Source organism: Adiantum capillus-veneris, chromosome 6, assembly GCF_014529385.1.
Source record: "Adiantum capillus-veneris isolate H3 chromosome 6, ASM1452938v2, whole genome shotgun sequence".
In the NCBI taxonomy this organism is placed as follows: Eukaryota; Viridiplantae; Streptophyta; class Polypodiopsida; order Polypodiales; family Pteridaceae; genus Adiantum; species Adiantum capillus-veneris.
In genome coordinates, this window is record NC_140936.1 from 53,612,519 (window position 1) to 53,624,928 (window position 12,410).

Here is a 12,410-nt window from a genome sequence, read left to right on the forward strand (position 1 = left end):
CCAATGCGAACATTGAGGACAATATCCTCTTGTCTTTGCCATTCACGTAGCGTGGATGCCACACGTTGCACTTGATTCTTGACAACCTTTGTGAGCGTGGTTTCCACTTTTGCCTTTGTTTTGTTGAGCTTCCATCTGTTCTGTCGCCTCCTTCTTGCCGTTCTCCATTGTGGTGAGCCGAGCCTCAATGGAAACAATTCTCTGTTTCAGCTCGTCGTTCTCCTTGCAGAGTCTTTCAACTTCATTTGGAGGCGGACAGTGTTGTCTATCTTTGGGGGTGATGCCACGAACATGGCGAAGTGAGTTTGCTGTGGGACGAAGCCCGAGTGGCCATGCTTGTGTGCTTGGTGGGACTCGGGGCTGTTAGAGAGAGAGAAAGAGTCGTTTCCTAAGTTGGACTCGAGACTGTTGCATAGAGTCTTCTTATGGTGGGACTCGTGGCTGTTGTTAGAGCTCAAGGCTCACTTCAAGCCCGAAGGGTGAAGTACTTCATGGCGAGAGTGTCGCAGCAAGGCTCGCTTCAAGGCAGTGCTTCGTGGCTAGACTGTCGCAGTTTCAGAGAGTTGGGGGCTGGAGGGTAGGAGGCAGAAGGCGCAATCTCGCTCAGGCCAGGGCTAGAGAGTGGGAGGCAGACTGTCGCAGGTTCAGCTGGAGTGTCACAAGCAAGGGATGGTTGGAGCATAGCTATTTATTGGCGTCCCTACCACTGGGCGGCCGCTCGCCCAAGGGAGGCTGAGAAAATCGCTGAAGAGGACGACCAGCAGGGGCTAACCATGATGAGGATTCCAGTTGTCAAACCACAAGAACGACCATTTAGTCGAACAGACTGAAGCGCGCGTCATAATCAGATTCCTTCTCCTTCTCTTCTCTCCACTGATCTTCCTTCTTCTCTTCTGCAGCAGGAGCAGCATAACCACCGCCACCGCCACCGCCACCGCCACCGCTGCTGGAAGCAGCAACTGCAATATATTACATCCACCATCAGCTGCAAACCTTTCCCAGCGCCCTTGCCTCCAAACTCCTTGAAAAAGAGGTCAAGTTTATCGTCATCAACCTCATCTCCAACAGAGCCAAGAATGGACCTGATGTCTTCATGGACTGGAGCTGCCTTGCCGCCCAGCAGCAGTAGCAGGTACGCGGCCACAACCTTCATTTTATACCTCGCTCCGAACTAAAGCTTTGCAGATACCTTTGGCAACGAAACTCTCTCTCTCTCTCTCTCTCTCTCTCTCTCTCTCGTTTGCATCAGCTATCCCTACATAAGTAGGTTATGTCAAATGCAAGCCTCAGTCGCTCTGCAGGAAAACCAGGACATTTCTTTGCCCCATTTCAATGGGACCACACTAAGCATGTCACCTAAGCTTCTACACATCTTGTTGCAGGTTTAGGCTTTGAGAACTTTAGCGTATAATAAGCAGGTGTTGCCATGGTTGGAAGGGTTTTCAGGGGTCTCAACCTTTAGCACTCCTTTCTTCAATCCGTGGTGTTTTTGAACTTGCATTCACATCCCAGACACAGACTGCGTGGTGTTTTTGAACTTGCATTCACATCCCAGACACAGACTGAGTTATCAGCAGAACCTCATGAGGACTCCTCATAATTGAACTCAAGCTCACAAGAAGATTTAGAAATTTTCTCATGTAGGAAAATGGAGTCTTTTCCAGTGTTTTTCATACAATGAATAACATCATGAGCTTCTGCTCAAGAGGCACCGCATACCTAGCTAGGTATGATTGGGGGCAGGGGACCGCCGGCCCGGTGTCTTTTCCAGTGTTTTCCATACAATGAATAACATCATGAGCTTCTGCTCGAGAGGCACCGCATACCTAGCTAGGTACGATTGGGGGCAGGGGACCACCGGCCTCCCCACCGGCCGGCAGTCCCCTACCCCCAATTGTACCTAGCTAGGTATGTGGTGCCTCCCTCACAGAAGCTCATAATGTTGAGGTAAGTCACAATGTGGGCATTATTATGGGAATTTGTCCAAAACTTCTCTCTCTCTCTCTCTCTCTCTCTCTCTCTCTCTAGCGGTGCATGCCGGCGTGAGCTGAGAGAGAAAGAGAGAGGACTCCTCCTTTGAGGGGGTGCAGTTTTTGAGATGTATAGAGCATCTCCCGCATCTCAAGTGAGCAAAGCTTAGACGTGCAGATCCAGGTAGTTTTTCTCCTGGCATAGAATGTATTGTGATGTATTAAAACGTAAATCTCTGCTGAAGCAGTCTCCGAACTTGAACTCAGAAGCTCGTTGGAAGAGCGCACGCCGGCGTGCAGAGCTTGCTGAAGCAAATCGCTTGTTTGAACGGTGCGGCTTCATGGGGTGAAGATTACAAAATCGGATATTTGTAGCTCGTGGGAAGAGCACACTCCGTCATGCACCGATTGGCTTTCAAAAAACCAAACTATACGGGTGTAAAAATTGACTTTGAAAAATTGCTGCATGTGCAAAGAGGACTCTGTCAAATTTCTCTCAAAAACTTGTATGTATTTTGTGTCTTGATAAAGCTTATTGAGAGGTGTACCAAAAGTTGTCTTCATTTTTTTGGGTAGTCCTAGCTCTCGAGGCCAATCTCAAAGGGGGAAAGAGGGAGAAGTGTTGTTGTTGTCGCGAGGTAAAGATTGTAAAGACGGTATGAGTAATTAGGAGAACTGAGCCAAAATGTAAGATGAAATGTTTTGGGATTCTACAAACTCATAAAGATAGCTGTGTATGATTCATTAATGAGGGCTCACTTGACATTAAGCACAACGTTGCCGCACCATGTTTTTAGGGTCGTACAAAATACCCAACATCCGGCTCGAACCGGGGAGAGGGTTAGGTTTGGTTTTTCAATGCAAGCAATATGCACATGTGGAAGATTCATGACATGGTGACGTGGCCAGTTGGACCTGTAGGGTTAAGGTGGATAGGTTAGTGTGTCGTTCATGGCATAAGCATGCTTGGAGAGGTTAGTGTAGAGCTTGAGAGAGAAACTATTCGACAATACAATATAAACTATAGTTGCAAATGATAAAGTTTGATATTATTCTGTAGAATGTGTTTCTATATAGGCTTTTACAAATAGACCGTCTTTTGACACATGAGCGCAAGAGGTGGCTTCCCATGCACAAGTACAAGTGGCTAGTTTTTACACAAAGGTTGTAAGAGGCTGTTTACATGGCTTTACACATGGGGTGGAAGGGGTTGTTCACACAAGAGATGCAACAAAGCCTCGTATCCAACAATCCTTCCCTATATGGGTTTTGGTTGCATATCACTCAGACAAGCCTCCCCTCAAAACACACTAAGGTGAGGCACATAATTCACAAGTCTCCCCTTGAACACAAAGTTGCCTCCACTATACACAAAGGGTGTAGAGACACAAAACATCAGGGTGTAGGCACACACAAGCCTCCCTTGCACAAATAGAGGGTAAGGTACACAAGAGAAATAATGCTCACAGCACACATATCGTTTGCTGTTTGTTGGAGGATTTTCTTCCCCACACAAATTTGCAAAAATTATTGTACTTTGTTTTGTTCGCCAGGAGTTGTAGTAGCCAATATGTCGTTGTTGTTTTGCCACATTGTGATGTTGTTGTTGTCGATGTTTTGATCCAACGCAGAATGCAAAGGAAGATACAATGCACAATATATATACAACGGAGGAAAAAACCACGTGGGAAAAAGCCCTCAATATTTATGCTATGCAGAAGGATTTTTAAATTATTTAAAATATGATGGAGAATGTCTCCCAATATATGTCCCTTCCTCTTGATGTTCTGACTTCGTCTCCGTCGTTCTTTCTTCATCATTTTCATGTTGATATAGATTTTGATATTCATTGATGTTGTTGGTCTGGTTTGTAGAAGACAAAAACTTCGTGGCCGATGATGTAAAGTACACATACATGTCAAATGTGATGCTTGTGTGTGCTCATGGGCGGTCTTACCATACACGTATTGTGCAGGCAGTGTCTAGAACCCATGGTCGTGCTTTGATTGAATGCAAAAGCGAATGAAAATGTTTTGTACAAAATGGGAAAACAAAATTGTGAGTGTATGGTGTGAGGTAGCACAGTGCTTTTGTCGGTAGTGTCTAGTCTCGTGCGTATGGTGTTTATGTTCACAAATTTGGCACATTCCAACAATGGTGCACTTTGTGTGTTAGTGTCTTTATACACATGTGTTGTATACATTTTTGTCATAGCACTCAGTGCCGTCAAGATGTTCTTGTGGCTTGTGGCCTTCATAAAATTGGGTAGCTTTAGCTTGCGGGAAGAGGCTCTTACTCTCAGTTGTGTGCGAGGAGTCCCTTGGGACGTTTGATTCTTAGGAGCCCCAAGACTCAGAGCCATGGCGTGGGAACTAGCCCCTTGAAAACTTAAATAATTAAATGAAATTTGTCAAAATGTTTCGATGGAGTAGGTATGGGCACTGTGAGCTGGCCGTCGACATTCGATGTGAGGTCCCCACCCCGTCGCCTCAAACGACGGACCTGATGGTAAACCTGGTGGCCACTAGATCTACAACGGAAGCAAACAAAGTGGTTTATGGTTCATCTAGCGGACGATCTCTAATCACAAAGTGAGTCGAGTTCGAACCTACTAGCATCGAGATCTAGTTCCACCCCGCAGGGAAAGCGTGATTAACTTATCTAGCGATCCTAAGACCCACCTTCCAAGAGGAGAGAAGTCCCGAGTGCCTTTTTTCCCATGTTTCAGAGGCATGTACACTTGAGGCTTCGCCGCTCTTGGGGCAATGAGTAATCCTAGCGTCGATTTATAACACTATGGGGGACGGAGAGTTCCCGACCAATCGGAACCACCCTTCTCATAGGCATTGGCAACCCGAGCCAAGCCCCCACTTTCCACCCCATACTCACACTTCCTTTGTTACCTAATTACTACCACAATGGTTGTTCAACATAAGGAAACACATCTTGAAATTCCTTTAATAATTTTTGTAATTGATTAGCAACATTTGCTTGTGTAGAATTAGCAATTGGTGGAATAGAGAAGAGAGAAGCATGCGGCGTTGAGAAATGTTCAACAGACTCAATGTTAAAAAGAAAATGAGAGAGTGAGTAACACAAGAAAACCTGTTCTATTTCATTATCAGAAACGAGATGCATAAGCTCAGCAGTACAAATCAGTGGTGATGAAGGTATATCATTTTCTCCTAACAACAACACATCGCGCCATGGGATTCAAACATCAAGTTGTTGTGCTCATAGCTACGCTTCAGTGATGGTCCTAGGCTATGCAACCACTCCCTACCAAGAACCACATCAGCCCTTTCCATGTTCATAACCTGAAAATCCAAACAAGTAGAGTACCCTTGTACTTCCAATGGAACAGCTCGACATTGAGTATCCCATATTTCAGTATCATGTCCATTCATCATTGCTACCTTGTAGTGGTGGGTACTCTGAGTTTGAGGCAGTTTGAGCTTTTTCACCAATCCATAATTGATGAAATTGTGAGTAGCACCGTCATCTACCAAGATGCATACCTTGTGCCCTTGCAGATATCCGTGCATATGTACTAACTCATGTGGTCCAAAGGTTTGTTGCCACATAGAAGCTGTGAGACAGCATTCATGCACCACCTCAATGTGTGTTACTTCCACTGTGGAGAATTTTGAGGAAGACTCAAGAGGTAGTAGTTGCACCGTGTGCACTACTTTCTCCTTCCCCTGAGCAGCAGATTTCCCCTTGGGACAATCCTTTTTTCCATGGCCTCTTCCTAAACATTGAAAACATAACTTCTCTTTCTTGGCTTTATCAAAATCCTCAGGAGAGAGAGGACCCCTAGACCCCTTCGGTTTTTTAGATGCATCTGAAGTAGCAACTAGAAATTTTCTTTTATTGTGCCTGTACTGAGTGCGTGTATTACCATGTATACTAGCAGGCATGTTACTATTATGTGTTTTCTTCTCATCAGGGTCATCATGAATATGTGCTTTCACTATGGCTTTCTCTAGTGTTTTAGGGTCTTGGGTCTTGACATACTCCTTAAGCTCTGGTGTCAGACCTCGTATGCACCCTCGTACTTGTTGAAAGGTTTCCAAGCCTTCCAACTTGAGGATAACGTCTCGATAGTGAGAGATATATTCAAGGAGTGATGGGTATTGGCGCATGGAACATGTGTCCCAAGCCGTCCAATTCCAATCGGCCTCGTTTGTAGGCAAAAATTCCTTGCTAAACATTGCTTCAAAGGTTACCCAACTCTGTGGTATGATGTTCTTCTCCTTGAGAGACATCCACCATTTGTAGACCTTGACTTCCAGAGTTAAGCTGGTTTGCAGAGCTCTGACTGCATCCGAAGTACCCCGTACGGAGTGAATTCCATCCCATTTACTGAGAAAGATGTTCACTGCATCCTTATTGTGATGTCGATCTTCGCCCTTAAAAATTGGTTATTTAAAGTTCTTTAACAAGTCATCCACCTCTTTGGTAGTGAGAGTATACAACGTATCATTAATTGGGCCTTGCCCTTGTGTTCCAACATGCTCATGCATGTAGGTGTCAGCAAGACTCTTAGACTACTGATACATTAATTGAATTACTAATGTGAAAAGTTTAGTAACATTTTCATTTAAAGCTTTAAAATTTTCATCCATGACTGTCATGCGTGTCTGAAGTGCATGAAATTCTTGAATATCGAGCAATTTGTAAGTATCTTCTCCTGCCGTAGCATCACGGGTACTCTCCTTGAGAGGATCCGACCGTGAGCCGTCATTGGTAGGATCAGGAGTACTTTGCTCAAAATCGAATGTCATATTGATATCCGAATCCATGGCTACACAGTGCGGTGAAAGAAGTACTCAGAAAAAAAAAACCTGATGTTGAGAGCACTCGCCAAGTATAGGAGCTTTGCTAACTCCACTTGTGCGTCGTAGCACCTGACTATCGAAAAATAAAGAACTTGCACAATCGTCGTAGAAAGCGAACTTCAAAAAATCGCCGATGGCTCACAAGGCGATTGAAATCTTGTAGTGGAGATGGTTGAATTGTCAGCGCTTTGAAGAAGCTTGATAATTGAAAGCTTCCGTAATCGGCGAACGATTATGTTGCATAAACGCCAATCAAAACTGTCACAAGTGTAAAAATATGCAGAAATCTGGAAATTCTGCAAGGACTGAGCGGAACATCAAGCTCCGGTAAAATCCGACATGGCTTGATGCTTGCATTGAGCATGGAGGTTCATGCTTGTGACTTGTCTTGCCTATGTGAAAGACCACCAAGAAGAAGAAAGGCTCAAAAAATCAAACTTTTTGGCCTTGCCATGTGAAAAGTGTTAAGTATGGAGCTTGATTTACCCTTGTAATTTTCTGTGGTAAAAGCGCACATTTGTAAGGCCCCCATTATGAGGAGAAGCCATCGTGCGTGAAGGAAAATCACTCACCGGAAACCAAAATTTTCACGGACAAGAATCACGGGCAACTTTAAAGGCCTCGGGGGCGGAGGCCCCCGAGACTTTTTTTTTTCGCCGGAATATTATAGCCGGACGGCGGCCGGAAAGTGGTCGGAAAACAACCGGTCGGTTGGCCGGTGGCCAGTGGTCGGAAGTTAGTGGACAGTGGCCGCTAGCCGAATTCAATGGCCGGTGACCGAATTCAAAAGCGGACCACTCTTCTCAAGGGCGGACACACATGGGCGGATTGGAGGGTTCGATTTGGACTTATTCGCACAAGGGCGGCTACACATGGCTGTCTCTCATAAGAGAGGGCAGCCCTTTTGGCCTATAAAAGGAGGCCATTTCTACACACATTTCATAGTGTGAAGTTGATGCAACAAGGTGAGTGTGAGGTGGTGAGAGTGAAGCAAGGCGGGAGCTCCATTAAAGGTATATTCCCTTTGTAAACTACTTCTTGTTTTGAAGTACTAAAGCCATTGAGTGGCTGATTTCCCGTGGACGTAGCCCACATTGGGTGAACCACGTATATCGTGTGTACTCTCTCTCTACTCTATAATCTCATGTATATAAATCTGTCTCTCTCCATTAAGTAATCTACTCAATTATCTATTTAGCTACGTCTTATTTCCTAACAATTGGTATCAGAGCAAAGTTTGCTCGTAACTAAATTATCTCAAGGAAAGGATTCCTTGAATTGAGTGGGAGTTATGGCGGAGGAAGGGAAGCTCAAGATTGAGAAGTTCAACGGCAAAAACTACCAACATTGGAAGATGCAGATTGAAGACTATCTCTACCAGAAGGACCTCTATTTGTCACTAGGCGGTCTTTCGAAGAAGCCCGCAACAATGGCAGATGAAGCATGGATTGTCATTGATCGAAAGGCACTGGGAACAATCCGATTAAGCTTGGCGTCAATGGTGGCCTTCAATGTTTCAGAAATGAAGACCACGGAGGACTTGATGAAGTCACTTGACGACTTCTACGAGAAACCATCGACATCCAATAAGGTATTTCTTATGAAGCGCTTGTTCAATCTAAAGATGGCAGAGAATGGTTCAGTTGCAGAACACCTAAATGACTTTAACACAAACATAAGTCAACTTCGATCAGTGAAAATCAATTTCGATGACGAAGTGCGAGCTCTCCTTATACTATCATCTCTACCGGATAGTTGGGACAGCCTTGTGATGGCTGTAAGTAATTCTATCTCTGACACAAATACTCTTAAGTTTGATGGTGTTGTGAGTGTTCTCCTAAGCGAGGAAATGCGAAGGAGAAGCACAGGAGAATCATCAAGTGCTGCACTATCAGTGGAAACAAGAGCAAGGCTTAAGGAGAGGTTCAAAAACCAAAAGGGTCGTGATCGCTCAAGGCGGAGCAAGTCACGCACAAAGTCAGTTCTTGAATGTTGGAACTGAGGCAAGAAGGGCCACGTCAAGAAGGATTGCTGGTCCAAGAAGAAGAAGGAGACAGAGTCTCAAGACAACAAGCCAACATCGGAGGCCAATGTGGCAGGTAAAGTAGAGCAAGATGCTCTAATTCTCTCATTAGACAATGTGTCTAATTCCTGGATAGTAGATTCCGAGGCTTCATTCCATGCGACACCACACAAGCAACATTTCCAAGACTACACCAAAGGTAATTTTGGGTATGTATACTTGGGAGATGATGAAGCTTGTGAGATTGTCGGCAAAGGTACAGTTTCTGTCAAAACTGCTAACGAAAATGAATGGAAGCTTAAAGATGTTAGGCATGTTCCTTCTCTTCGCAAAAATTTGATCTCTACAGGACAATTGGACGATGAAGGTCACAACATTGCATTCGGAAACAAACGGTGGAAGATCTCAAAGGGATCTTTGGTGGTTGCCAAGGGTGAAAAAGTCGGTACACTTTACTTGTGTACTGTTAGCATGCAACCTTCAGCTTGTGCAGCAACTACAGAAGTTGACAGTGCGGTGTGGCACTACCGACTTGGGCATATGAGTGCCAAAGGAATGCAAATCCTTCAAACAAAGAAGCTTCTACCAGGTTTGAAACAAGTGGACTTAGAGTTCTGTGAAGATTGTGTTTATGGTAAACAAAAGAGGGTAAAATTTCAAAAATCAGGAAATGAAAGAAAAAATAAAAAACTTGAGTTGGTTCATTCTGATGTTTGGGGTCCTGCAAGTACACCATCACTTGGTGGCTCATTGTACTATGTAACATTCATAGACGATGCGACTAGAAAAACATGGGTTTATGTCATGAAGAATAAATCCGATGTATTTTCCATATTTCAAAGGTGGAAAGCCTTTGTGGAGAATGAAATAGGTACCAAGGTTAAATGCCTCAGATCCGACAATGGAGGCGAATATTGCAGCCAAGCTTTTGAAAGCTTTTGTGCTAGCAATGGCATTCGGAGGCAAAGGACAACCCCAAGGACACCTCAGCAAAATGGTATTTCGGAAAGGATGAACAGGACAATCATTGAGCGAGCACGAAGCATGCGGCTACATGCAGGCCTACCGCTTGAGCTTTGGGCGGAAGCTGTAAGTACGTTTGTGTACTTAATCAACCGGTCACCCTCAACGGCATTGGATGGGGGCGTTCCAGAAGAGGCATGGACAGGTAAACCGGTGAATTATGCATTTCTCAAAGTGTTTGGGTGTGAGGCTTTCATGCACATAGATAGAAGCCTAAGATCAAAGCTAGATGCAAAGTCCAAAAAGTGTTTCTTCATTGGCTATGGAGAAGGAGACTTTGGGTATCGCCTATGGAATCCTGAAGATGGTAAAATCTTAAGGAGTAGGTATGTAATTTTTAACAAACAAAATATGTACAAAGATTACTTGGAAAGAAAACAAACAAAAGAAACAGGTGATGAGTACATGGAGCTTGAGGACGGTGAAGACTCAAGGACTGCAAACGGTGACAATGTGCAACAACGTCAACCAAATGAGGAGCCTCAACCTATTCCCCGAAGATCTACAAGAGCAAGTAGACCTCCAGAAAGGTTTGTTCCTTCCTTCAACCATCTCTTGATCTTAGATTCTGGAGAGCCGGAATCATATGAAGAAGCTATGCAACATGAATCCAAAGAAGAATGGACGAAGAGCATGCAAGTGGAGATGGACTCACTACATCGCAACCAAACATGGGAGTTGGTTGAGTTGCCTAAAGGTAAGCGGGCACTTCAAAACAAATGGGTGTACAAGCTAAAGGAAGAAGAAGGTGGGAAGAAAAGGTACAAGTCTAGGCTTGTGGTAAAAGGTTTTTCTCAAAAGAAAGATATTGACTTCAATGAAATATTTTCTCCTGTTGTAAAAATGAACTCAATTAGGCTTGTCTTAAGCCTTGTGGCTACGAAGGCGAGAGAGAGCAAGAGTCAAAGAAAGCAGAGGAAATTGAAGATTTTTGAAGAAAGGTTATCCAAAATTGGTCGTTGAAGAGCTTAAATAAGTTGAAATTGGTTTTCAAACTTAAGCAAGAGAATTAAGTAGATACAAAGAAATTGCACAAGGAAGCCGTGACTAAGAAATTCGGCATTGGAGAGCTTCAAAGGATTTCTAGAAGGCAATACTCAGGGCCTTTAAAGAAAGGAAGAAGAACGTGGATCATTGTCAACCTTCATGAGATCAAGGATTACAGGGAGAGCTTGAACCGGAGGGCCCTACTTCAAAGAAGGCACGGCTTCTAGCCACGAGCCTACAATCTTCATATAGAGGGTTTGACAACAACGGCTATGGGAACCAACACTTGCATGCAAGAGGCCTTTCCTATGGACCTCAATCAAACTCTGCAAGAGTTGCGTAAAAAGGAGCACCTTGGTCATATGATGTTTTCTTCCTTCTGCCTCGCAAACCAACATGGTTTGTAGAGCTCGCCATGTCCCAATTCCCCCTCGCGCGTTGTCTCTACCAATGAACTCACCATCGCCCTCACCCTTTCACACTTTTTTAAAGCATAAAAGGTGTGGTTTCAAAATTAATCTTTGACCGACCTTCTAGTGAGCACCAAGGCCATCAATTATAAGAGCCTATTCACCCCTTCACTCAACCCCTTGTCGGTCGTGGACACAAAAATTCAAAAGGAAACCCACAGATCTCCTTGGCCGCATCGTACATGAATTCCCTTTTGTAGCTCAAAGGGAAATTGAATGCCCACCATCCAAAGTCTTTGCAATCAATCCTTGAAAAAAAATCCCCTCGGCTACACGCTCTTTTCCTACTCGACGACCGCCACCAAGGCTTCAAGGGCAATGCTATCAAAATGTGTGCTCCCATGCTATATACTAAAGTGCATTTTGCTGGATGATGGATTTACATCACCAAGAATATGGTGGAGTATTTACCCATGTGATGAATATTTGAATCATGGTCTATTGTTTTGGGTTGGATAATGAAGTGGTTTTGATGGTTTATGCTAGATGTTGTTGAGAAACAAGAAAACTCAAACACCTCTATAGCGATGTCACCCAAGAGCATTAAAAGAGCACTGCAAGAACACCAAAAGCTTTGGGAAACACTACAAGAGGTACTTCATATTAGCGACGCTCGCAGTGCGGCGCTCAAAAGTGAAAATCCACGGCATCGCTATGAGCGTTACTATGGGCGTCGCTCTTTTCTTTGTTACATAGCGACGCTTAAAGTGACGTTGATAGTGATGCCCATAGCGACACCGATAGGGATTAAAAATAAACCGAGAGCAGCAAAAACTGAGATCTCAGATCTGAATTTTAGTGCTCAAGCGAAAGAGGTAAGCCCGCGCTCTCCCTCTCTCTCTTTCTCCCCCCCCCCCCCAACACACACACACGAGGAGAGGAAGGAGAGCCAAGTATGCTCCTTCCCTCTCCTCTCTCTCATGTTCCCTTCCACTCTTTCTCTCTCCTTCTCTCTCTCTCTCTCTCTCTCACACACACACACACATTGTGTCTTTGGAAGAGAGAGAGAGAGAGAGAGAGAGAGAGAGAGAGAGAGAGAGAGAGAGAGTACACACATGCATTAAAAAAAAACACATATACACACACACACATACAT

The 12,410-nt window shown here is 44.4% G+C and overlaps 1 protein-coding gene across 4 annotated transcripts in view; it reads left to right on the forward strand.

Annotated features, from left to right (window-relative positions):
- LOC147455516 (uncharacterized) overlaps positions 1–12,410 on the forward strand; it is a 31,962-nt gene that overhangs the window by 12,200 nt on the left and 7,352 nt on the right. For 2 of the 4 annotated variants that reach the window (XR_015188377.1, XM_086514281.1), the window contains exon 2: positions 900–1,132. Coding sequence is in view for 3 of the 4 variants with exons in the window: in XM_086514281.1 (XP_086370407.1) it covers positions 900–1,132 (233 nt within the window). In the remaining variant the exon portion in view is untranslated. Of the gene's footprint in view, positions 1–899; positions 1,133–2,218; positions 2,430–12,410 lie in introns of those variants that run through there. The other 2 variants (XM_086514282.1, XM_086514283.1) reach the window with 2 other exon arrangements.